Source organism: Geospiza fortis, unplaced genomic scaffold (genome assembly GCF_000277835.1).
Source record: "Geospiza fortis unplaced genomic scaffold, GeoFor_1.0 scaffold139, whole genome shotgun sequence".
Lineage (NCBI taxonomy): Eukaryota > Metazoa > Chordata > Aves > Passeriformes > Thraupidae > Geospiza > Geospiza fortis.
In genome coordinates, this window is record NW_005054406.1 from 1957024 (window position 1) to 1983634 (window position 26611).

Below are 26611 nucleotides of genomic sequence, written 5' to 3' on the forward strand. Positions count from 1 at the left end.
TTACTCCTTCCCATGTTCAGTTGCTTTCATGGCTAATTCTGCTAATACCAGACTTAGCTGAGAAATGCTTATGGCATCCTTTATTTAGACTTTCCCTTCGGTTTTAGCAGACTCTGCTTGCAGCACTTGTAGTTTGTTCCTGCCTCAGCTTGCCCCATTATAACTTTTAGCTTTAAAGCTTCTGTGAACAGAAATGAGAAAACTTCTATTTTCTCATTGTCTCCTCTATCAAGTGCTGTTGCAGTTTTATTTTGTTTTCCTTTTCTTTCTTAAATGGGACTCATTCCAAATACTCACTGTGGTTGAAAGGCTAAATAAAGTGAACTGGAAGATATTCTTCATCCTGCCAAGACCTCCTCTTTGGATCTTAGGAGAAGATTTCTGTCATAGCTCATTTTCAGGCTTGAGATTTTTGCTCTGTGGTGGAAGGAGTTTTAGGGTCTGGTGATACATTCAGATTCCTCAGATTTTGAAATAAGACTCATCAACCTATATAGCATGTCTGCAAATTTGGAACGAAATTGAAAATTCTCTTTCAAATGGCAAAAATAACAAATAATAAAGGCTGAGATAGATGAGGTACCCACAGAGTGGTTTTTCTGTCATTGTTTTTCTTCCTATGTAGCTGTCCTGTTTGCCCAGAAAAAAAATAAAAGCCAAGAGAGTGAAAATTTCAGGAGTGAAAAGAATAAAGTAGCACTATATGGGTTTGTTAAAGTTGTATTTATTCCTTTGTTTCATGCTGAAAAGCTGGTCTGTGGGTAATCACATTCTCTGCATCTCACTAGCTTAAATATCCTATCACTGAGATTTTTTCATCTGCCATCAACCAGTTCCAGAGGGATCAGACTGAATGTATGACTTGCCTTTACCAATTCAGAAAACAGTGCCAAACCATATTAATATTGTAACTGCTGACATATGCTGTAGTTTATGTGTAATTTCTTATCTGTTTTCAGACTGTAGAACCAGAGGACAGTTTAATGCATTTTCGTATCACTTTCGGGGAAGACGTTCTCTTGACTACAGCTTTCAGGAGGACAAGCCCCTGAAGAAAATGAAAATGTCCAAATCAGTAAGGTGAGACTTTAAAAAAAAAAAAATATAAAAAAACATTTGTTTTCAAAATGGAATGAAACCGAATGATTTCTTTGGGAGCACATGCCACTTTTTTTCCAGTTCCTGCTTTCTCAAGTTTGATTGATGTATTTTATTCTGACACTTCTGCATATCTACTAACAATAAACCACTTTTTTTTCAAGCTCAAATTAGTGTAAAACTCTTTGTGAGTAGTATAATTATAGTACTTTTGTTCTTCCTGCAGTTTTCATGAAAAAATTCACTAATGAAGCCTAATTTGGGTATTTGAAATGCCCCATTCCTACAGGGACTGCAGTAACTAAATTAATCTAAATTATTTCATTTCCTACTTGGACCTTCTAGATTGTCCTGTAGAAATAGGAGGATACCAAGTGTTGATTTCAGTTGCATAAAAATTTGTGATAATGATAAGGATTGCTTCTGGTGCCAAAATACTTCAAGCAGGAATAGAGAACAGCAGTGCTAATAGTATTGTTTATAACTCCCAAATCCTCAAAATATAGCAAGAAAGTAAATCACAGTTTCAGTCACAAATTATCAGCTGTACAGGTCCCTGCCCTTTCATGGGAATGAAAACTTACCTATGCATTAGTGACATGAACTGAGTTCTGCTCAGACCATTTCTTGTGAGGATCCTTCATGATGAACAAATTTGAGACACCTGAATTACAGGTCTTTCTATTCAGCATGCATTCTTTTAACAAATAAAACTTTCTATTTGAGTGATGATGATGATGATCTAGCAGAGTCTACCCACTCTGGCAAGGAAAACATCTAGACAGATACATAGAGAGGTAAATGAATTTCAGCAATTTCACATACTCTGGAGGTCTTATAGTAATTGAAGGAATACCATGATTATGTTCCACTCAACTGAGAGGAATCTGTCCCAAAATAAAAGATCCTTTTGATTGGGATTTAGACAAGAGAAGACAGCAGCTACGGATAAGCTGGTCTATAGATAATATGAAAAGTTTGGTTCCTTTGAAGTAATCATTGAAGAAGGATGTTTTGTCCATCTTTGCAAATGAACTGCTAGAAAAATTTACAAAACAGCAATTCACTTTTTAAGGGTGCCTAGTCCCATAATTATAAAGTTGTAATAGAGGTTAAACTAAATCAAAATGAAAGCAAGAAAAAAATAAACCTCTAAAAAAAAACCCATCTAAGTACCAGCTTGTTTGGCTGTGTTTCAGTCCAGCTAATAATTAGGACTACAAAATAGTAGATTTACAGTATTTCATTTGTAGCATAAATAAAGCTAAAGCAACCTCAGTCACTGAACATTCCCATGAGTTCTCATGCTCAGTTTTGTGTTTAAATTGCATTTGTGGTAAAAAGGGATTTTTCCTCCTTTTTTTAGCTTCTCATTTTCAATAACTTGAACAGGTGGGGAAGATTAAATATTTTGTTATACAATAGCAGCTGGTTTACTTGAACTTTGGCATGTTATGTTGTTTAGAGTTCTTTTACTCTAATTTAGATTAAAAAACTATGGGAAACTAAGTAGCTTGAATCCCTGCCAGGAAGTGCTGTTTTAATTTATGCAGAAAGATTATAAATCCTGAGCCCTGATATATGAGAATTTCTTGGCCAGTTCATTTTTTGGGTGTCCCTTAGCACTGGAGATGACATGCTAACCAAATAGTAATGCCTGTAATTATTAATGGGTTCAAGGATCTGAATGTAATAAGTGACTTAAAAATTAGTGTTATCCATACTTTTGAATGCCCATTTATTCAAGTGGTACCAGATAATATATTGTTAGTTACAGGTTCCTTTTGTTACTCTTTCTCATCAACAGATTGATTTGATTAACACAATCTAGTGTTGTATATATGTTATGAGATATCAGCTGGAAAACACTACGGACAAAAGACTTTAGATTTTGTGTACTATAAGCAGTATTGATGTCAATTGTTAGTTAAAAATATATTCATACCTAGAAGTACTTCTCATTTATTTATGAAATGCAACTTTCTCTTTTTTAAAGTCATATTTCTTAAAATACATGTTTTGCTAACAAGCCTGTAGAGGAAGAATCTGTGGTTCAGAATGTGAAATGTGAATTTCATATTGGAGGGAACACTTTTCAAGACTCCCTTACTTTAGCCTGCTTTCATATTGGAGGCTCAGGGGTGAATTTAAGGTGATGCTGTATAATGTCACTGGTGATAACTTTTTGTGTACCCCTGCATGAAATACATAATTTTTCTAAGTATAAGAAATTCCCTGTTGGTGTTGATGTTGACAGTAATCTGGAGCTCACCTGTCCTGAGTCTGTCTTCAGCACCAGCTGTTGTGGTCATATTCCTATATTTGTTGGTTGCTCTTCTTTTGCATTTTTGTTAAATGTCCTAAAATATCTAGCCAGATAAAAAGGATTTAGATGAATATCCTGACTTTTCATTTATTTATTGCAGTTCTGTGAAACAGAGTAAATATTTTCGTAATGCAACATCCACATCTAATGAAAATAGAAATGTACCCGCAGTGAATGACTTCAAAGAATTTGTTTTGGAAATGCAAAAAACTATTTCAAGCCTCAGAAATCAGGTAAGATGCTATAATGAACTTATTGTAGTCTATCATCTCTGATTGTAGATTTAATTAATAATGTTTTCCTAACATCTGTCTTACATTTTTTAATATTTAGACATCCCCTACAGACAATACCCACCACACAGTATCTCAAAAAAAGCCAACACAGGAGATCGTGTGGTATTATTTCTGTGCTCTTTTGAAATCATACTAAAATATTCTACAGCTGGAACCTCTTGACTTTTGAACCTGAAGCCTTGTGTAACCATTGTAAACTAAACACAGAATTAATCTTCTTCTAAAAATTTGGTTTTAGTATTAATAAAATCTTTTTACCATTTGAAATGTATATAATTTGTGTAAAGCAATGATTAAAATGCAGACTTCATAAGAAGTAATGTGCCAGACTAGAGCTGTAAAAAGAGTTAAGATCTAGATCACTTAGAGAAGACTTTACAATGTTTGCGGGTAAACTCCATTCAGCCATAGTGGCATCCCATTTTTAAAATGTATACTACACAGAAGTGATTTAAAAGTTCAAGTAAACATTTTTTAATTAAGGTGCTTTAAAAAAAATATAATTAAAAATTCTCTTCCTTTCCAAAACATTTTTGACAGTTTAAATTTGTTTCTGTAGATGAAACATGAAGTTTTTTTGGTCTTTGTATGCTCTAGCTGAGTATTTCAATTGTAGGAAAGATATATTTTCTGTTAGCTTTCTTTTGAAAGACTATCTTCATATGTTTTAACTGTTTCTAGGCTTTTAGCATTATAAAAACTAAGTAGTGAGAAGAAAAACCCAGACAAGTATAAGAAGGATTATATAGCATGTGTTATAAGAGAAAAAAGATAATACTTTACACAAATAAAAACTTTTTTTGATTCAGTTGCTAACTTTTTTTAACGTTTTCAGATAAAAAATCTTGAATCACGCCTCAGTAATTCTGATTGCACTGATGAAGAGGGTAAATCATATTCCAGCAATGAAACCTGGAAAAGGGACCCTTGTACTATGTGTGAATGCAAAGTAAGTATGTGGAAATTAATTTAGTGATAGAAATGATAATTTTGCTTCTAAAACAGCAGTTCCAGTTTTGTACCTGATAATTTCTAGGTAATACTTGCAAAATTTTTTTATGGTTCTCGGGGTTTTTTTTTTCAGAAAATTATATTATTCAGACATCCCTGCCCTGGACATTATTTTTCAATCCAGCTGTTGTCTATTAGAAATATTTCTATTTTCATGGATGTATAGTTATATGGGTAAATTTAATTGCAAAGTGAAACACTTTGGAAAAAATCCAACCAAATGCATAAAAATCAATAAAAGCTCATCTGACTTATTGCTAGATTGTAATTTTCTTCTGTAAGAGAGAAATTTTTAAAAAGGCAGTAGAAAAATATGTTAGTGCTTAGTACCCCAGTCACACCTGAATGTTGGACAAAAGCATATAGGCTGATTTGTCAAAAAATGAGCTAATCCAGAGAGTGCCTTAACCTTCTCAATGTAAGTTTATACTGAAACAGACTCTGTGGAGTTTCCATATTAGTCAGGTTCTTACAGAGAAGGAATGAGAATATTTTCTGCAATAACATGAAAAATGTATTTTTTGTTTGGAACATGTATCTAAATTTGTTTTTGTTCTGTCATTTTTCCCCTGGCACAGGGTGGTCAGATTACCTGTTTTGTAGAATCGTGCCCGCCCACTGACTGCGAAGCACCTGTGAAGGGTAAAGGAGATTGCTGTCCAGTCTGCTTACAACAAAACACTAATAAAAAAAAGCCATAAGTCTGCTTTTTAAGAATTTAGGGTGCATACTCCTCAAATCATATCAGCGCCTGCTGATGGCAAAAACAGGTAACTGCAGTCCTAACAACAGCAAGACATCAAGATTTACAATATTCTAATGGTGCTGTAACAGTATAACATAATGTATCATTTTATTTTCTGCCCATGAAGGTGAATCACAATGCAAAAATAACAAAAGGGAAAATAGCAAACAGGTCAAAGTTAATTGTGTGTTATACTTCTCAGGTTAGACAAACTCGAACTGGTGCTACTTTAAAAGAACACTGTCGGGTAGTTTTAGGTACCCAAAATGACTGGGTTTAGGATTTACTCTAAAATGAACACTTTGTTTCCTATCTTTACTTAGCAACATTAAGTAAATGTCCCTTTCTAGTACCAGTCTGTCTTGATACTTCACTTTTTGCTGTTATTTAGTAAAATGCTGAGAAAAGGAAAACACGAGGTCACTGTGCCTGAGCAATGCCATATCCAGGCCAGTTTCTGCAAACATCAATGCATGGAAATTCTGTTAAATCACACTATCACTGCTGGGCCTGGACCAGCAGGGAAATAAAGAAAGCTACTTGACACCTTTCAACATCCTTTCCTTAATTTAAGGAGCAAAATTAACCAAATTTTCAAAGCAATAAAAGCTAGAATTAGTAAGGAAATATAAATAACTGTAATTGGAAGAAAGCAAAAGCAACTGAATGTGTATTATAGTTATAATTGACAGTGTTCCTCATTCTAGGGAAACATGCATGACAGAGTAGCATTTGATCTTAAAAATTAGCAGAATCCTTTTGTCAAAACATTTATAATTGCTTGATGAAATTTTTTGTTTGTTTGTTTCATTTATTTTAAATTTTGTAACATAACATAACCAGGTCAGTTTGAAAGCATGCTTCTCTTTATCTCAGATCAGCTCATGTAATTGTATGGCCCTGTTTTGAAAATGTGAAAAGATGTCACATGCCATTTTGTATACAAAGATTCCTACTGATTCATTGTGCCCGTTGTCAATAGACATATGTTCCTGATTATATTGTGGCACTGTTGAAAAAAGGAAAAATCAAAATCAAGTAACATGATTGTGGATTGACTACTTTTTCTGACAAGATGTTTGATTTTTTTCCCAGTTTCATCTAATGAATATATATATTTACCTCAATATTTTTATCATTTGTGTTAAAAATGGTCCATCAATGGACTTCATCTCCCATTTCAATGTTTCACATTATAGAGTATATGTCTACACTAGCATTTCAAAGTTGTGTACTTTATAGGATGCAAACTGTGTGTTTTTGACCAGGAATTAGATTGAGTAAAGGACAACTATCATACCTCATTTCTCATTTTACAGTTTTTATTCTGTTTATTCAGAATTGATTCTTTCCCTGAATACTTAATTTGTTAGATATTATTGCCCTGTCCTTTAGTCCAAAGCCAGGACTCACAAGAACCAGAGCTGGTTACATGGTTCACTGACTTCTGAGTTTAAGTGTTGAAATTCAAGGGACAGTGATTGGGGTATCAAAGAAATCTGCACAAAATTAAACCTTCATATGTTAAGTATTTCAGATTATGCAAACAGACTGAGTACTTAATTATTGCATGGTAGAACGAATACCTGTCTAATAACTAACCTAGCACAGCAATATGAAATCCACTATCATATTTTGGCACATAATTTCTCTGATTACTAACATTAATAATTTCTAATTTGATAAACTATTACCATGACACACATTCAAACTTTGGTGTAACTTTAAAGCTTACTACAGAAACCTTGTTTCATACTATGGTAGAATCAAATGTACATGTGAGTGCTGTGTTAAAGGTGTGTGGTACACATGGAATTGCAATTTATATTTTTAAGAATATTTTAATTGATTTTATATACAATGTTTTGATTTATGTAATGTTCTTTGTTAATACTTCTAGAAATTGTGTGGCGAGCATGTTTGAGTATCACATGGTTCCTAAAGATTGTCATTCCTGTATTCCTTTGATACTCTGTGTTTTGTTGACTTTTCTTGAGAGTCCAAACCACATGTCTCGTCCTGTAATTCCAACTCAGATGGAGCTCCCATTGACCTATAGCAGAAATTCCTCAAAGAGGAAGGGTTGCACAGCTAAACCAAATATAATTTAACTGTCTGAACAGTTAAATAGGGCAGTAATACATCCAGCTGGTTACTACTTGCATTCTTTCTTTTCAATTTTATATTAAGTAAAGTTTCTCAAGATTTCTGCTTATAGAAGAAGAGAGTTTCCATTTTATACATTATAAAATAGTACCTTATAGCTGATTGTTCCTTTTCTCCAGCCTCCAAAGTGGGTGGTTTCCTTTGTTGTTCACTGTTTATTCATTTGGTATATAAAATGGGCTTAGGAGTCTGGATATGCTTAAACAAATGTAACAAGTCTAATATTGAGTTATTTTCCACCATCCATCTGTTTATAAACCAGGAAAAAAAGGTCTTTATCCACAGTGTAAAATGTAATCAGTCATGGATTGTACTAGTTCAGTTTTATTGCAGTGTCTTTAGAATCAGCCTCGACTTTAACATTTCTGAAACAGTGGCCAATGGCTAGCTGACCATTTGCTCAGTATCCACTGTGAGAATATTGCTGTAATATGATGCAAATTTTACATATTTATTTTCTTTTTTTAATGTTACCTAAAACAAAGTTGTCGTTATTGTTATTTTAATCAGTAAATTTACCAAAGAACTGTTTGCACTGTATAATGAATGCTTTACAGTTAAAATAAAATGGGCCACATTTCCAAGTACATTTCAAGATTTCTTCTTGTACATGTATTCTTTAGATTATTTGCTGAAGTTCCAATGTTAGGCTTTGACAAGATTCATATTACTTATCTTAAGCAGGATTGTCATAATCAAGAGTGTTTCTGAGAAGCAAGCAATGGGCTAATGAGTTATGTAGATTCAGTAGTTTATGTAATATTACAACACATAGAATTAAAATGTCTCTTCACTGTTTTCTTCTAGATGATTGGAAAAAGATACCTCAGGCTTAGGAAGAATATTTAAAAATACACTTATTTCTTAGCAAAATGCATTTTTTAGACCTTAGTGCTGAACTTTTTTTTAATGGGAATGCCATAACAGGTAAGTACAAACACATGCAAATTTAAGCCTTACAGTTCCTCATGTCTCCAAATAGGTCCAGTCATGACTTGCCTTCCCAAGCACTTGATTCTACATTCATTCTTTTTTCACATCATTTCACCAATGGATATTCAGGTTCATGCAATCTCGGCTCAAAATGAATCTTCTGTGCAAGAGATCTTCTTTACCTCATTTATTCTTTTTATCTCGGGACATGAATTACTGCTGGACACATGATGAGTTACTCTCATCCTCTAGTGAAGTTTTAGGATCTCTAGGACACTAGGTCAGTTCATTTGTCAGATTTACTTGAAATTCATTTGAAGAATTTTGTGATACAGTATCACTGAAATTAATATAATTGTAAGTTACCTTACTTTGATATGGGAGAAGTTAAAGAAGGATTCCAAGAAACAAGGTTAAGAATGGTGTTCAGTTGCAGTTAATTGCACTTCAGTATAGTTTATTTAGTTTATAGTTATTCATAAGGCAAATCTAGAAAAGCAAAACTGCAATAGGTCATTTGTGTGTTTTCCAGCAGGCTGCTGAAATATACTGCTGCTCACCCACACTCAGTGTTAATTGCCTAGAAGTTTGCTAACAAACCACAAAGTGTAGACATTTAGATGAAAACCCTTGCACTGATACTGATATATTTTGAGGAAGACTTGGTTACATTTGAAATAATAATTTTTTAAAATTTGTAATTTCTTTTAGTTGCTTACAGCTAAGAATCATTTGGTTGCAGTATGATTAAAGTCGTCTTTATAGGGAATGACCTCCCATAGTCATTAACTTTGTTTTGTAAAATAATATTTTGCTGCCATAGCCTATATCATTATATGATCTAAAGCATTTCTCCTCATATTTTCTTTCAAATCCTCAACTAGCTTCATGCTTTTTGCCTGTAGTATGTACCAAATCAGTAATCTTTGTAGAGAGATCATTAGACATGTTGGACTGTTCCATGGTTTTAGTTTGAAAACTAGATTAAGGTATCAAAAGCTGGTATATGTGACTATGATTTTCTCAAAACATCTGCATTATTCTGTTGTTGTACTGTTAAAATAGTTTAAGTTATGCATAAGCAGTTTAATAAAATTATAAAATTACCAGGAGAAGGAAAGACTGCATAATGTCCTCTAATGGTCTCTCATCTACAACATGGGGTTCAGTGAAATATATTTCAGAATTCACTGGACTAATTTTCGGTTTGTATAAGAAAAAATATATGATTAAACTGTCCATCCAATATATGATTAAACTGTGTCAACAAAAAATACTAATATGAGCACATGCACATATCTCATTCATGCTGGAAGTTTGTCAGGCTCCCAGCAGAATGAAGCATTTCATCCTTAAAACTAATGTGAACCAATAAATTGCTAAATGCTTAATAAATTGTTCAATACTAATACAGTCCTGACCAGCTTTGGATTATGATGTCAGGAGATTGTTCTGAGTCACGAAGAAGCAGCGTTGTTCTTTAATAGCATATTTTAAAGCCGACATACTAAGAATACCAGACTCTTGTTTTGCAATTGTTCTGGCTGCCTAGTTCATAGAACCACAGAATCAGCTGAGTTGGAAGGCACCCACCAGGATCACTGAGTCCAGCTCCTGGCCCTGCATTTCCAAGATTCACACCATGTGCCCGAGAGCACTGTCCAAATGCTTCTTGAGCCCTGGTGCTGTGACCACTTCCCTGGGGAGCCTGTTCCAGTGCCCAAACACCCTCTGGGTGAAGAACCTTTTCCTGATACACAACCTAAACCTTGCTGAGACAGTTTCATGCCATTTCCTCGAATCCTGTCTTTCATGACATGGTTTGTTACTTTCCTTTTTTTTTCACTTAGCCTGCTATGACATGGTAAGGAAACCTCTCACCTCCAGCATAACTTCTCCTTTTCTTTTGGGCCCAATGAATTTGCTGTCCAGCTGGCAATGTTATGAATGGTCCTTTCACAGGGCTTAAGCATTACAGCCTGCTAACAGATGGAACAGAGTACAGATCAGATATGTGTAAGTTACACGAAGATCTGGCTAGCTGTGTTTGGTTGAAAAGCTATGAATTGAATATCTGTTTAGATTCAGAAATGGTACAAACAGAACAGCAATTCCTGCAATAAGAGAACAAACCTAATTGTTGCATTTGATAAAGATGTTTGTGGGTTTTTGATACCTCCCTCAGTGATACAGCTTTACATTCCCACAACTCATGTGCTGTTGCTGAGTTGCCAAAACAAATCTCATTACTTACTTATATCTTTATGAGATGCTGTGAGTGGTTAATCTCATGTGCAGCCATTCCAAGGACTGAAATGGCAAAGTGCATCATGTCTCTTTTCATAGAGATAAGCATGAAGAAGGTGTCCAGAGGGGGGCAAAAAGTAGTCAGGAATTGTCCAGAGAAAAGGAAATAAGATACTGTTTTGTTTTAGCAGGGAGAAAAAATGAAAGATTTCATCAAGGCCTCTAAAATTTTTCAGACAAATGCAAAAATGCATTAGGAATATAGGAGCAGGTTAATTTTACCAAAGTGACACATACTAGGCTGCAATAGACAGTCCAGAGGCACTGGGAAACAATTTCACCATTTATTAAACCAGCTACTAGTGATAGTAAGGGAGGATTTTGTCCCCTACCTCCACTCTGTGCATTGCCTCTCTTGCAGAAGATTTTTTTTCCTATCCTACTTGCTTTCATAGCTAGGGGACTTAAATGTGAACTCAGGATTGAAGGTCAAGGTGTTTATTAGCGCATATCATCAGCCTGACCCAGAATGGCAGGTCCTGGCTGCTGAAGAAGGACAAGAGAGGCCTGAATGAGATGCTTCAGAGAAAGAGTCAGAGTCATTCACTTAAAAACATTTCCCAGAGGGACACACAGTGGTTCCTGTTCTTTTCCTGTGCTTGGGTGACAGATTTGGCACTGTTAGTTATGGATTTCAATAACACAGATTTCACACTTCCATGGAACTCAGCTAGGAGCCGCCAAGCTGAGGGCTTGCTCTTTCCTAGGTCACTCTTTTTGTAGAAAGCCATCTTCTTGCTACACCTGAGAGGTAAGTGTAACAACTTGCATGTATAGAGAGCTATTCCAGTTGCTGAAGGAATACTCAAGCCGTTTTAACCATTGATTTTCTCTATCTCTTGGTAAAAATCAGTTATTTAGCAACCCACATTTTTATTTAAAAACTCAAATGCTGTCACAGAAAAGGATTTTTTTTTAAATTAGGCTTTGAGGAAATGCTATCTTGAATGGAGTGCAGCAGACTGAAGACATTGTAGAAGTGGGATAAATGTTTCTTCCATCTGAAATGCCTTGGCAGGATTGCATTCAGCCTTGGATGTTGCCGGGCTGTTCTCTTATACTGAGAGTATTTAAATATTGCTGTGGGATTATTTGGGATTTCTTTTATATCAACAATCAATTCAGGCAATAACAAGCAATAGATGCCTTGCAGTCAGAAAAGGACAGCTTGTTTCTGCTACTGGCAAGCATTATTGTAGATTTTAAAACCTTCATCTATTTTTTTTGTCTTCGGTGGAATGCTATTGTTACCCCAAATCCTATTTCACAAGCAGCTAGTATTTTTTATTTGATCTGCAGATATATATCAGAAAGTGTCATCTGACTTTTTTGAGTTCAAGGATTTTGCACATTGGGAGTGATAAAAAGGGGCATAGCTCCTACCTATTGCTTTAGATTAACAGACTTTTTAAAGCCCTGACAAGTCACTGTAGCCTTCTCTAGTAAACTCAGTTTGTCAAGAGTTTTTTGCATTAAAACACTATCTTGTGCTTGAATAGTGTCTTTAAAAGGCTTCCAGTCTTGGCAGAAAATTTTAAAATGTTACTTCCACATGACCATAATTTTAAATGTAGTTGGGATTACTCTCACAAAAAAAATTGTCTGCAATGGTTTTGTATTCTAGTACTGAACTGCTCATCCTAACCCATAGTTTCACTTTTAAATTAGACCAGCCTTCTTTTTGTTTTAATTTTAAACCTACAATATTTAGATGGGTGCCATTTGCAGTGTAAGATGACTTTTCTTTACTAAATGACACCAAGAGTTAATGTCAGCCAGATCTTAAAGCTGCTTTTAGCTATTTTATAGGCCTGAATTTTTTAGGAGTCATTCCCCCATGAATGATTTTGCATTTAACTATGTTACTCTAATCAGATAAACAGTCCAGAAAGTAAGCCAGATTTATCAGTAATTGTTTTAATATTCTTTATAAAAAGTTATTTACTTACATAACTTGAAATTTATGTTATCTGGTAGAGATGTTCTGATGCAGTTACAGTGAATCCATCTTGTAGATTCTTTGTAGCAATAATTAGCCAAGTATGACTGACCACACTTGAGAGGATAAGAAAGCAAAGGAAAAACAAATGAAGGCTGAGCTGCTGCTTCCCTTCTGTGGTGAGATGTTCACAAATGAAAAAAAGCTGGTGATGGCCTCTGGCTTTTTCCTCCCCATATCTGCTGCTGGTTGCTTCACTCTTGATCTCTTGATGCACTATTTAAAGGTACAAGAGCTTAGAGAGAGGCTTTGACAGAAAGTCAGGATTTATACTGTGCAGTAACACACAGTGAAAGTTGTGTTTTCCTAGTGATAATCTTGTCTCTCCCTTTCAGCTTTCCTGTATTGTAGCTCTTATTTCTGTCTCTAATTAAAATTAGATTAAAACAAGAATAGCCCACAGTTATGAAAGAGCAGAAAAATATGGCTGGGGAAATTGTTTATATTAGAAGTTTAAAGAGTTTGGGCTACATGAAGCTATAGCTGTGGTCAGGAATTTTGCATATTTTAGTACTGGATTTGCACCACTGGAAAATAAAATGACTTGGCTTGCAAGGTTGGCAGATGTGAGAACTTCCTAGCACCTCTGAACACCACCACAGCTCTGGAAAATTACTCAGACACAGAATGAACCTGAGTTCATTCAAGCCTTGGAGTCTCTTTTGCGACTAACACTGCAAGTACCAACCTGGTGGTCTTTGCGGCATTACTTGTTCACAGGTGGTTAGAAAGGAGAAATGTGTTTCTGTTCTGCACTGAATTACTGGTTACGATTTTTCTTCTCCACTAGAAACTCTGCAAACCATCTTACCTGTCTTGTAGAGGCATTAGCATTAGCAGTATTTAACTATGGACACCTTAAAATACATAATATTTTTTATTTGGACTATTAGAATATTTATGCATACATGGTATTTTTAAAATAAATTATTACTTTAAATAATAAAATATAAAAGGGATAAAATAGTAAATATAAAAGAATAAAAGAAAATGGAAATGCCACAACAATTACACCTTTATTTTGTAAACCAAATCTTGAGTAGTTGACTGCTTATTACTAAGTATAAACTAGAATTTTAATCCCAGACTTTCACAGAAAATGTTATAGCTTTGCTTTCACAGATTCTTGCAAAGCAGCCAAGATACTGGTACTAAGGCTGGTCTGAAGAAAGCTGATGGCAGTGACTGTGCAGCTCATTTCAGCTGTTTTAAAATCATAATCTTAATTTTCCTATGGGATTATAGAAAATGTAAGTACTTACAATTTAAGCTCTTAATATGGTATGATCTTGGAAAAGTGTTATAGAAACTGCTTCCATAAGTGGACCATTATTTTTCTGTTTTGTCTTCCTATCTTCAACCAAACAGGTGGTCTTTTTTCATTCTGAAAGCCCATAAAAATCTTTAAATTAACATTAAAACATTAACATGAAAATCTCATAAAAATTACCAAGAGATAAGACAGGGCCTGGAATCTTCTCTGTGCTAAGTCAATGTGGTGATGTCATTGACACTTCATGGTCAGTCCTGGGAAAGACTCTTGTTGGGCCAGGATTTCCACCCAGATAATCAAATAATACTCCTGTAGTTCTTGATTTTGTGTGTTAAGAAGGAGAAGGAATTTGGTGTCTAAGATCCAAGATCAGGAGATCAGTTTCAGTAATGTCATCTTACTACAGTTCAGTATGACAGCACTGAACAGTATATTTTCATTAGGAAGAAATCCTGTTCTCTGTAATATCCCAGGCCTCTGTCCTAATTTTTGTTTGTTTACACAAGTGCCCAGTGCAAGTAAACTGAATAAACAGAGAAGTTAATTGCAGCTCCTGAAAACAGAAGTATCCCAAGGAACACTCATGACCAATTTACTTAGAAATCTTCCCTAATAAGATTGCCAGGGATAATATGTGACTCCAATTTAAGGACAAGATTTCACTAAATGTATTCCTTTTATAGGACACCAATAAAAACCTTGGTGATGTTATCCTAGAAAATATTTAATTTTTTTTCCTAGGTAGATTTTACTACGCAGGGTCCATCCATGTGAGTGCTAGCGACAAATGAAATTGGAATCCACATAAAAACTAGCTTTTGTGGTTTGGGCAAGATATCAGGAAATCCTTCACTCTTTAGGGAATATCTTTGACTCTTCCAGCAGTTTCAGAGAATTCTTCTAGACAGCTTGCCAGACTGTCAGGATGATGGCTTCTATCTCAGATCTCAGTTAGCACATTAGGGTCTTCAGTGAAGATTCCCAAGGCTTGTTACATCAGTCTTGGCACAGCACACCAAGGAAGCATGCACAGGATCATGACTTACATGAACATATTTCTCTCTTGGGCCCTGAATAAAACGTCAGCAATCAGGCAGAAAATCCACACTTCCCTTTTGTCTTGTAAACTTGAGAGCAAATTAGTTAAATATCTCTATAGGATACATGCATTTCCAGCTGAAGGCAGGAAGGAAACCTCCACTGAAAACGGTATTCCTTTATTACATGTATTTTCTTTTAATTATGAAATATTTTATATTTATATGAATTAAAGTCTTTGTGACTGTAGTGACTACATGTATTTATTTCTAAGATGCATATATTTCTTATGCCTATCTAGTGACCTCTGTAGTCCACATGACTCTCTATTGCATGATTCTGGTGACCCTGTACCTAAACAAGTGCTCCAAAGTCCTCACCAAAGTGTTCTATCAAAGGGAATGGATGTAAGAGAAAACAGCATTTATGGTCCCATGGGGACTGGTTTCCTAAGGGAGTTAACAGATCTTTTGCCAAGCAACCATCATGAAGTGTCTGAATATGGCAACAATTCTCAATTATTTTGAAGCAAATGTTTGGAAAATGGAAGGAAGGGGTTTTTTGAGATGGTTTAAATAGAATGCAATTTTGGGAGGAGAAAAATGGCCATTGAACATTGAGCTACCCTATTCAATTCTTCAAAGTGTGGAATAATCCCTGAAGTAAACTGAGGGAATTAATTTGTTCAGTCCACAGTGAAATCTGCACAAAAGTGAGTGCAGGATGTACAAAAATAAATATCAATTTAATTCTTAATTTTCAAGATTTGCAGCATATCTAAATACATCGTACCTGCTTTTACTTATATGCTGATTTACTCATTATCACCTAGAAAGTTCTATTCCTTGTGAAAGAAATACCACCATGTAAGAACTATTTGCAGTATTTAAAATGTGGTTTTTTAAGTGGTAAGTTGCTATTACTGTATTAATAGATTGTGTACTCCTTTGACAATGATTTTAAGATGACAGGATGTCATGGTTTCACCCCATCCAGCAAACGACCCCAAGCAGCCTCTTACCCCCCTATCAACAGGTATGTGGAGAGGGTCAGAAGGGTAAAAGCTAGAGAAAAAAGCTAGAAAACTTACAGATTGAGATAAAAACAGTTTGACAGGGAAAGGAAAGCAAAACAAGGAATTAATTCAGTGCTTCACAAGCTCAGCCATCTCCAGGAGACCAAGGCCCCATCACACACAACAATCACTTGGGAAAACAAACATTCCTTCTTCTTCCTTCCTCCCCCCACTTCATATACTGAGCATGATGTTGTGTGGTCTGGAATATCCCTCTGGTCAATCTGGGTCATCTCTCCTGGCTGTGTCTCCTCCCAGCCTCCCATGGACCTCCAGCCTCCTCACCAGCATGGCAGCATGAAAAGCAGAAAAGGCTTTGGCTCTGTGTAAGCTCTGCCCAGCAATAACAAAAACATCTCTGTGTTATCAACCCTGTGTTCAGCACAAATCCAGAACACAGCCCCATACAAGCCACTGGGAAGTAAATTAATTCTACTCCAGCCAAAACCAGTGGTTAGGAGTCTTGTTCCTCATATCTGAGATTAATATTTTTTACATATTTATCTGTATATTAGTTATCCATATATTAGTTGTTTTTCAGTAACTGGGGTTTCTATTCTCTGTTACAATTCTGTTTCTCTGACCTGAAGGCAACACAGAGACCTGTGTACTGAGAAGTGGAAATGAACTATTAGGGAGTACTCTACAGTCTGCACAATATATCCTTTTTTTTAAAATGTGTTTTATATACATGATTGAACCAAAATAAAATGTTGTTTTAAAACTAAAAGTCAGAGGTAGAATTAGTTGCCTAAACTAGAATAAAAAAGCAAGAAAATTATTTTCAACTCTAGCAGTCAAGCTGTGAATTAGCCTAAGTATTTAAATAGAATTTAGGAGGAAGTTTTGCTCTTAAACACATTGGAGAGGATACTTGGCTAATGGAGCTGCTCACCTTCCTGTCTCCAGACTTATTGGATTTACATTGATACTATTTGACATCTTGATCATAAAATATATTCTGGATCAAGGTAGTCAGAGGTAAAAAAAAATCTCTTAACTGTGTTTGACTAGATTTGGAGTGATTAATTGAAGGCAGGATGGCCTTGAAGATAAGAAACAGGAAGGTTTAGTTCTTGGGTTAGCTTTTGGTGTGCTCAGGCAATTAATTTAAGCTCTCAATATTTAAGTCTCCTGTCTGTAAGAAAGGCATAATAATGCAGGCCTCTTAAAGTCTTTTAAAATCTCTGAAGCTCACTGGTGGCCTGTTGTGTCTCAGAGAAAGCTTACTGTTGTTCCTTCTTATGTGTTATTTCCTTTCCTTGTTTATTTTTCATTTTGGTGATCTTTGCCTTTATTTTGAATAGAAGTTTGCCCAATCAAAGGAAGACAAATCTACCATGTACAACACCTCCATGAACTTTTAACCAGAGGGGGAAGCTGAGTCTCAGATGGTCTGATTATGACAGAAGTTTTCCAGGTCTGGGAGTGGCTGATAATGGCCTTGCAGTGCCTGTCATGTCCTACCAGCTGCCCTGTAGTGGAGATTTAGAGTTCCCTGTCCTTTCTCCAAAACCAGTGGTTAGGAGTCTTGTTCCTCATATCTGAGATTAATATTTTTTACATATTTATCTGTATATTAGTTATCCATATATTAGTTGTTTTTCAGTAACTGGGGTTTCTATTCTCTGTTACAATTCTGTTTCTCTGACCTGAAGACAACACAGAGACCTGTGTACTGAGAAGTGGAAATGAACTATTAGGGAGTACTCTACAGTCTGCACAATATATCCTTTTTTTTAAAATGTGTTTTATATACATGATTGAACCAAAATAAAATGTTGTTTTAAAACTAAAAGTCAGAGGTAGAATTAGTTGCCTAAACTAGAATAAAAAAGCAAGAAAATTATTTTCAACTCTAGCAGTCAAGCTGTGAATTAGCCTAAGTATTTAAATAGAATTTAGGAGGAAGTTTTGCTCTTAAACACATTGGAGAGGATACTTGGCTAATGGAGCTGCTCACCTTCCTGTCTCCAGACTTATTGGATTTACATTGATACTATTTGACATCTTGATCATAAAATATATTCTGGATCAAGGTAGTCAGAGGTAAAAAAACATCTCTTAACTGTGTTTGACTAGATTTGGAGTGATTAATTGAAGGCAGGATGGCCTTGAAGATAAGAAACAGGAAGGTTTAGTTCTTGGGTTAGCTTTTGGTGTGCTCAGGCAATTAATTTAAGCTCTCAATATTTAAGTCTCCTGTCTGTAAGAAAGACATAATAATGCAGGCCTCTTAAAGTCTTTTAAAATCTCTGAAGCTCACTGGTGGCCTGTTGTGTCTCAGAGAAAGCTTACTGTTGTTCCTTCTTATGTGTTATTTCCTTTCCTTGTTTATTTTTCATTTTGGTGATCTTTGCCTTTATTTTGAATAGAAGTTTGCCCGATCAAAGGAAGACAAATCTACCATGCACAACACCTCCATGAACTTTTAACCAGAGGGGGAAGCTGAGTCTCAGATGGTCTGATTATGACAGAAGTTTTCCAGGTCTGGGAGTGGCTGATAATGGCCTTGCAGTGCCTGTCATTTCCTACCAGCTGCCCTGTAGTGGAGATTTAGAGTTCCCTGTCCTTTCTTCCTTCCTCTCATGCAGATGGAGTTAGGCATGTGAAGAATTAATGAGACCATACTTGTGCAAATCTAATTCCTGTCAGATAGCCACAGATAGCCTGCGCCCTTAAATATAAATCCTCAAATCACTTGAACATCAGATTGCTCACCTGAAACTAAACTGAAGGAAAAATGCCAGTTAATATCATTTGAAAACAATCATAGAACATCTCAGAATTTCAATGAACCCCAGTGACCTTGAAATCATTGTCAGACAATGCACAGGCAAAAATATTGTCTCTGCTAGCAGATAGAATTAAGTTTTTATCAGTTTAATTTTCTGAGATGTTTGATGAGTCCTAAATTCCATCTTTCATCAGAATGTCTAATGTTTTCAGACAATCTTCATCCTAAATGAATCTGGAAAATATTGTCTTCACATTCTGTTGGCATATTTACCTTCTTTAAATTTTCCCAGGCAAGCATGGAATCAGACAAGACATGCTTCTACCTTCTCAAAACACTAGAGTTTCTGCAGCCATGCAATGTTCAATCATCCTAATAAGAAGTTTGTTGCTTTCAAGTTGTTCAACAAGAATTCTTTATAAAGATGTTAAGATGTCCTTTTCATAAATGTGCCTGATGAAGGATGAGAGATGGGCTAATTTCACAGCTGAATTCAAATTCTTCTGACTGAAGATAGGTATTTTTTTATAGCATGAATTATATTTTTATTCCCTTCCTCTAAAAGGAATTAGCAGCTTTAAATCTATTATAAGAAGTTCAATTAGAGATTTCCCTGTAAGAAGTTGAGCATAGGTAGAATTAAGGAAAGTATTTCTTAGATACACCCTTACTCTCTGTTAGTCTTTGAATTCCTTGTCTAGTTTGCATGGATGTTTTTACTAAAAGATTTATATGATAATCACCAGTGATCTTGTTACCCTGTGGCAAATTTTCTGTGTGACCATTAACTGCTTAGTGTCGTAACATAAATAGTAAATTTGTATTTATATATACTCCTAGTAGGAAGAAGAACCTTTTGTACTTATCTGGATGCTGTTGACAGAAATTACTGTGTACAATGGTAGACAATCAATATAGTATTTCCCCAGTGAGTGGAAATATCTCTGAAGATAGCTACTTTATGAGAAATACCACTAAAATTATGGCCAGATAAAAATGTGATCCTGGATATTAAACTTAATATAATGCACAATGGCATTTAAGAAAATAAAAATGGGCTATATGATAAAAGAATATGCTTAACAGTGAGCAACCTACACTAACCTTTTCCTTTATGTAACTGGGAAAAGGCATGCTAGTGCTAATTTTCAGCTACTTGATAATATTTAATGTAAAAGTTTACTGAGACTTTTATTTTTTTAGTGCTTTGACAGTAAATTGATGGCTTATAAAGCATCAGAGGAGCAATGCAGCAATGCAGTTTTGCTGATGTAGCTCCTTATGCTTGAGAGGCTGAGAGCTAGGTGGTGCCTAATAGTAAATGTTGATGGAATGAAGACAGAGAAAATTCACAGACTTGAGAACCACTTTATCTGAAGGCTAGGCTGTTCTGCATGCAAGAACAGCTGATTGAAGGCCAGGGCAGTGATGCAGACACATGGAGCTGACTCCAAGGCTGATGAAGCTCTGTATGACAGTAAATGGAACAATGCCAGGCTTCATACCTGTGAATGAGTTAGAAAGAACCTGCACATTTCCATCTCATTCCAGCTAACCTGCACATTTCTATCTCATTCCAACAAACATTTTCCAAAAAGTTAACACAAACAGGCCAATGAGTTTTGAAGAGTGGCAATTTTCAGATATCTAAAAACCAATGGACTAAATAATGCCTGGGATAACTGGCAATTATGTGAGCTGCTTGAAGGCTACAGGTCCGTGTAATTTCTATATTAGCTGACAAGCCCTGTTTGAGTCCAAACCTGCTGTCACTTCTCTGATGTACCTTTCAGTTTGCCTTCTCTTCTGCATTGTCACCTTGGTCGCTCGCTCTTTTTCCTCCCCTTGTATCCTTAACTATTCACCTTAACCCTTCTACTCCCATTAGATTTTCATCCAGGTTTGCTCGTCTCCACTCCCACTTTGCCTCCAGATTGGGCTTAGTTGGAAAAATCAAACATGTCATCAAACCCCAGCAGAGCAATTTTGAGTCTAACACAAGAAGACATTGCCTGTAAACCTGATATCTGGATTATATCCATGATGTAAGGATAACAAATGGTTTACTAAATAATAGACTTCATAAATGCATTATCATTTCAATTAAATGTTCAATAGCATTTCTGAAAACTCAATAAGAAATGAACTCTAGTGCAATTCTCTGCTGAGCTTCACGGACAGGCCTAATTCTAGGTCTGTGTAAGATGCTGAAAAAACTCGTTGGCACATGATATCATCACCAGACGCTAGAGTCATCACCAGAGATATAATTTGATGTATTTCTTGTGGTTAGTGGGCCACATTATTCCCCTTTGTATAAAAGCAATGATACATCTGTTAGGAATTGCACTAGGCCTTTGGGATTTTCAAATGCAGCTATGCAGTTTTGCAGATGTAGCTCATTGTAAATTGTTAGATAATGAAGATTTAGATTTGGGGGGTGAAAGGAGAGGAATGTATGCAATTTTTCATTTTCTTAGTATTATAACTAAATGTCCTTATATTCTAGCTCACTTAGCAGAGGAGAGGCTTGAAAAATAAACATTTTATTTGGTTTATTTTTTTTCAAGAAGTGCCAGCTTCTCTCACACTGATCCCTTTACACAGCACTTTGCCATGTAAATGTCATAATTTATATTTCAAAGATGAGATGAACTGACTGTGGTATAAAGAAAGACTGTGTCTTACACAATGGCTAGCACACGAGAACAATGCAGGAATTTTGTTAGTGGTGCATATATATTTGCTACAAAATCATATTTTAATCATTGCCATTCGATCTCTGAAATGCAGGGACAAAAGCTAACTTCAGTTAAACTTGATGTTCTCTTGGTAATAGATGCAGATTGTTTCCTTTGAAATTTTAGAGTTCCAATGAAAAGAAAAAAATAATTTCAATGAAATATATAGATCTGAAACCTAGTTTGGACATTCCAGTGTATATGTCTTGCAGCTGAGTTGTAACATGTAAAGGAGAAGTATATTCAGGGTTGTAAAGCCTGCAAACACAGACGGCCAGAGTTCTTTCTTTAGAATACTATCTACCCAAACATTAAAACATTATTTTTAGGCCAGCAGCTTAGGATGTCTGGTGAAACAACTGATCTTTACATGTACTGCTGAAATGTGTATAACTGGGACAAAACTTCTTGTCTCTGACAAGTGCTTTTTGCTGTATACACTATGTCCTCCCTATTCACAACATTAGTTAAGAAACATCTTATTTACCCAATATTGATGACATTTCAGGAAAATTTGTGAAAATAATTCAGGCAAAACCTTGTATATCTGAATGGGGGAAGAACTTTGGTTAGCCCGTGAAGACATTTTAAAACACTTTTTAAAAAGTAAATCCACCTGAGAAATCCTGGATATTAAAGCACCCCTGTAGTGTAAAGATAAGCTTTAAAGGCTTATCTCTCCTGTCAATATCCAGGTTCTGTGGATTGGTCTGTAATAGTCCATGGCCTCTGCATACAGGAAGATTTGTTATTCACCACCTTTAAGAACCAATGGCTGCATGAGAGAAGCTCCATCTTGAGCCAACTTGGGAATTTCTTGTAATGGATGCCACCAGCTCTGAGGCCATGAGACCATATATGAGCAGAGCAGCAGATGGAGCCTTGCAGTTTAGCAGGGTCTCCTCACATATTCCTGATCCCTGCCTGAGGCTTTGCTCCATCTACAAAGTCACTGCTGGCAGACAACGTGCTGGGCCTGCCCCTAGGCCCAGGGCTGTGCTCACAAAGTTCCTCTTTTCAGCCTAAAGACAGACAGGCCCCTATCTCTCAAAGAAGGGAATGGGGATTACAAAAGATTTTGTCACATTTCATTATATTGAAGGGAAGCAAGGAAGGACTTCAGCAAATGTTGTGGCTGGTGATATTTGTATATGTGAAAGAGTTTGCCAGTAATTTCAAGGGCATCTGCAACATTGTTCTGTCTGGAGAAGTCCATTGTTTGGGCTGCCATTTGACCTTGGCCACTTTTTCTTTTTTCAAAGATCTTTTGCTCTCAAAAGTGTAAACTTCAAGTGTGTCTTTTTCCCAGTAAAATAAATTATGAACTTGAAACAGCCTTATGAATTTCTTCTAACTCCTGCTAAAACCGCCTGGTTTACACTAAATTGCACACAGGTTTGAGGCCTTCTCTCTTCACTTTCAGGTTTACAGGACAGGTCTGAAAAGTACATTCACAAATCCTTAATGTACCCCCAAATCTGGACACTAGGCAAGCTACTGTGTGTTGACTTTAAGCCTTGCAAACCTCCTGACATTTTAATGTCCTTGACAGAAAGCAGCAATGATACATTTGCTATTTGTTTTGCAGCTGAAAAAAATCAGGAATGTTTTCTCTTTTATTAACCAGACCAGCTTGTGGACACCAGGGAGTTGTTATAAACCAACTTTTTTCAATATTTTACTTTCTTCCAGGTGGCTGAGGAAAATAATGCATCTGTTCCAAATCTCAGCAGACCCACACATTACAGACATTACCGGAGCCCTAAAACAAACATGTTGTGTAAGGCTGGAAATGTTTCAAGAGTTCTCACAATTATAAATTCATCTGACATTCACTTGAGAAACAGCTTGGAATTATCCTTTCGATTATCAAATTATCTTTCTCAACTATCTAGCTACACCTACCTTGTCCTCAGTGTGCAGAAGGGGTAGGAAGGCAGTGGGGTAGGCAGATGAGTTGAACGGTGTCCTGTACTGAGCCAAGAAGGGACGGAGAACATCCCCAGAAGCCCAAAGTCTATGACTGGGAATGAAATAAGAAGTTACCAGTCCCAGGTTTTACTATTCTCTGGTGGTTTGAGCTGTAGTATCCATTGATTTAAATTGAGAGTGACACATGAGGAGTTAGCAAGTTCTCAATAACACAAGGCTGATCTCTTCTGCCAGAATTAACTCCTTTGCTTACTTTATTTAAGCTATTTATACATGGTTTCATCAGGAAAATCCTCCTTGTGACACACTTCACAGTTTCATGGAGTTTCTGGGAAATCTTTATGACCCCATGGATATTTTAGCTTGTTTCTGCTTGGGACAAAGCCAATACCATTTATGTTTTCTGTGACAGGGCATTTTAAAAAGTTTTTTTAAAAATATTTTTCAGTAATATTTTATCCCCATTTAACAAAAAATGTTCAGCATAACTATACCGGGCTATTTTATGGTAACCTTATTTTTATACATTAGTTTTTCTTAATTGTTCATCTTTATAGATGGGAAAGTTAAAGCATTTTTATCTCTCCAGAAGAGATTTTAACTGCCTTGCTGTTATTTTGAGACATAATACAGTAAAACAATTGTGCAAAATTTTGTGTTGCATTAATTTAGTATTATTTAAAAATTGTCACCCCTTGTCAAAGATCCAGAAAAATACCATTGCTTATCAGCATAATTAAAAAAAATCCCTGGGCTCAAGTACTCTAAATAATGCATTTCTGAGAAGGAGGAAAATTTATCTGTGAGGACTAGGACCTGAGGGAAATGCAAGATGCATGAAAAAACAGAGTAAACAGGGGAAAGAAGAACAGAGATTTTACTCTGTAGAAGGGCTTGAGCTGTTGATACAACCAGTGCATTGTTACGACTTCTTTTTAAAGGTGACTGCCTTAAATTAAGTCCCATAGCTTGAACTGATGCCAGCCTGTCTCTATTTAGACTGTTGCTTGTTTTTTTGATTTATGCCTGTTTCTAATTTCTGCTTTACTGTAACCTCCTTTAGTCTTTTTGTATTTATTTTTCATAATTTATAGTGTTCGTTAGTTTCCCTCCAGTTTTTGGCCATGAAGTGTGTGGCAAGGAAGAGCAATGATTTTCAGACTTCCTTTGTACAACTCCCTTAAGGCTCTCCCTCAGCACATGCAGGAGTAAAAAACAGCTCTGCACTCAGATATCTGAGGTGGATGCCCAGCCCAGGATGCTATCAACACTTGCAGTCCTCACAATGACTGACAGTGAGCTTTGATAATCCAAAGATCTCATTCTTTTCTTTTGTCATGCTCTACCAACAGTTTGTTGGAAGTGATAAACTCCAGTGTAACTGGAGAAAAAGGACAACTTTGTAAACCCAGCACTTTTTTACTACTTGATTAATGATGCATTCGTGTGGTTGAAATGCCACTATTCTTTTCCCCAGGACTCTGTAGACCTAGGCACTTTCACTGATGTTTTAAGGTACACTGACAGACCTTATACTGTTAGGTGTGTTTGAAGCAAGAGATATGTCTTGATAAAGTGGAAAGGAGATAAGAAGGTGAATGCATATATTCTTGCTTTGAAGTTTTGTCCAACCTGGACCTTGCATCCATCTTCTTCCTGCTGCTTCTAACATCCTTCTTCCATGGCCAAAACTTTTCTTGTGATAGAGACTTGTGCTCTCCAGTGAGAGAGAAGGGGTGTTGGAAAGTAAATAAATGCAGCAAAAAAAGCATGAAGGGTTTAGGTTCCCTGCATCAAGAGAAGACAGACAACAATAATGGTAAAAATTTCTGCCTTATGAGATATAAGAGTGAAAAATATAATTTTTCATAAAATATAATTTGGAAAGTAAATTGGTAAACATGCTACTAATATAAAGTAAATTTATTTACCAGATGGACATGTATGAATTTGAGGATTACAGGGACACGTGAGGATGATTTTTCTTTTATTATCCATTAATGGCAATTACTACAGTGGCAGGCAGTAATGCATGATGTATATTGAGACTGCTGTATAAGCTGCATTCTGCTTATGGTTCACTGATGGATCATGCTTTGGAAGGGCCAGACCTAGTGCAAGTGCACACTTCAGCTCTGAGAGGTCAGTCTGTGCATCACACCCAGTGGACCCCCTGTGTCCTGGAACCCTGTCCAGATCATTCCACATATGGTAGAATTCCAAATTAACCATGTGGAATTCCAAAACCTAGCACATGTACGTGTATTTCTGCCTAGGAGGTGCCACTCAAAAACTGCCAAGAAAACAGTGTACCTTACCTAAGGCAGAAGGAAGGGATCTTGAATCTGGTCTCAGAAGCTCTGGTAGCTCTGTTACATCTGCTGCTGAAATTCTGGAAGTGACATGCAGGAATGAGAAATACATTTTTCTCTACTGTTTACACTTAATGTGTTGAAATTTTTCTGCTGTCTTTTCAAATAATGGGAGAGATTTCAAAAGACAATGCTTGCTGAGAATGATGAGGTGAAGGATTCCTAAATCTGCCTTTAGAGCCAGTGTTTCTGAGATCAGAGACACAACATAAAGGGTCTCTTTCAGCGGCACTAATTTTTCTGGTGTGAAGCCCAAAAGAACTCTTCAAGCTTTAGAGTGAAATGCAAGAAAATGCTTTTAAGCCATCATTTGATACAAAACACTATTTTGCTAGTTTGAGCATTGTGGGATGCTCAATTAGTGATTTAGACAATGACTAAAATCAGTTATGGCTATGAACTCTTCACTGTTACAGTTATTAATATAGTTGTATTCTAGTGATGTTTTGGTGCATAGGTAAATGTTTTTAGAAAGTGTATTAAACATACATGGTTTTAAATATTTGGTACAGGTTTGATGTTCACATGCAAAATCATGTTATGAACTTCAATTATTGTGCCA

General features: G+C 35.9%; 1 protein-coding gene across 1 annotated transcript in view; it reads left to right on the forward strand.

Moving 5' to 3' along the window:
* The window catches only part of PXDN (peroxidasin), a 57100-nt gene extending 48863 nt beyond the window's left edge, over positions 1-8237 (forward strand). Inside the window, exons 20-23 of the mRNA XM_014309155.2 lie at positions 960-1080; positions 3525-3657; positions 4556-4669; positions 5310-8237. Coding sequence (XP_014164630.2) covers positions 960-1080; positions 3525-3657; positions 4556-4669; positions 5310-5432 — 491 coding nt within the window. The 3' untranslated portion in view covers positions 5433-8237. The remainder of the gene's footprint in view (positions 1-959; positions 1081-3524; positions 3658-4555; positions 4670-5309) is intronic.
* Positions 8238-26611: the final 18374 nt, after the last annotated feature.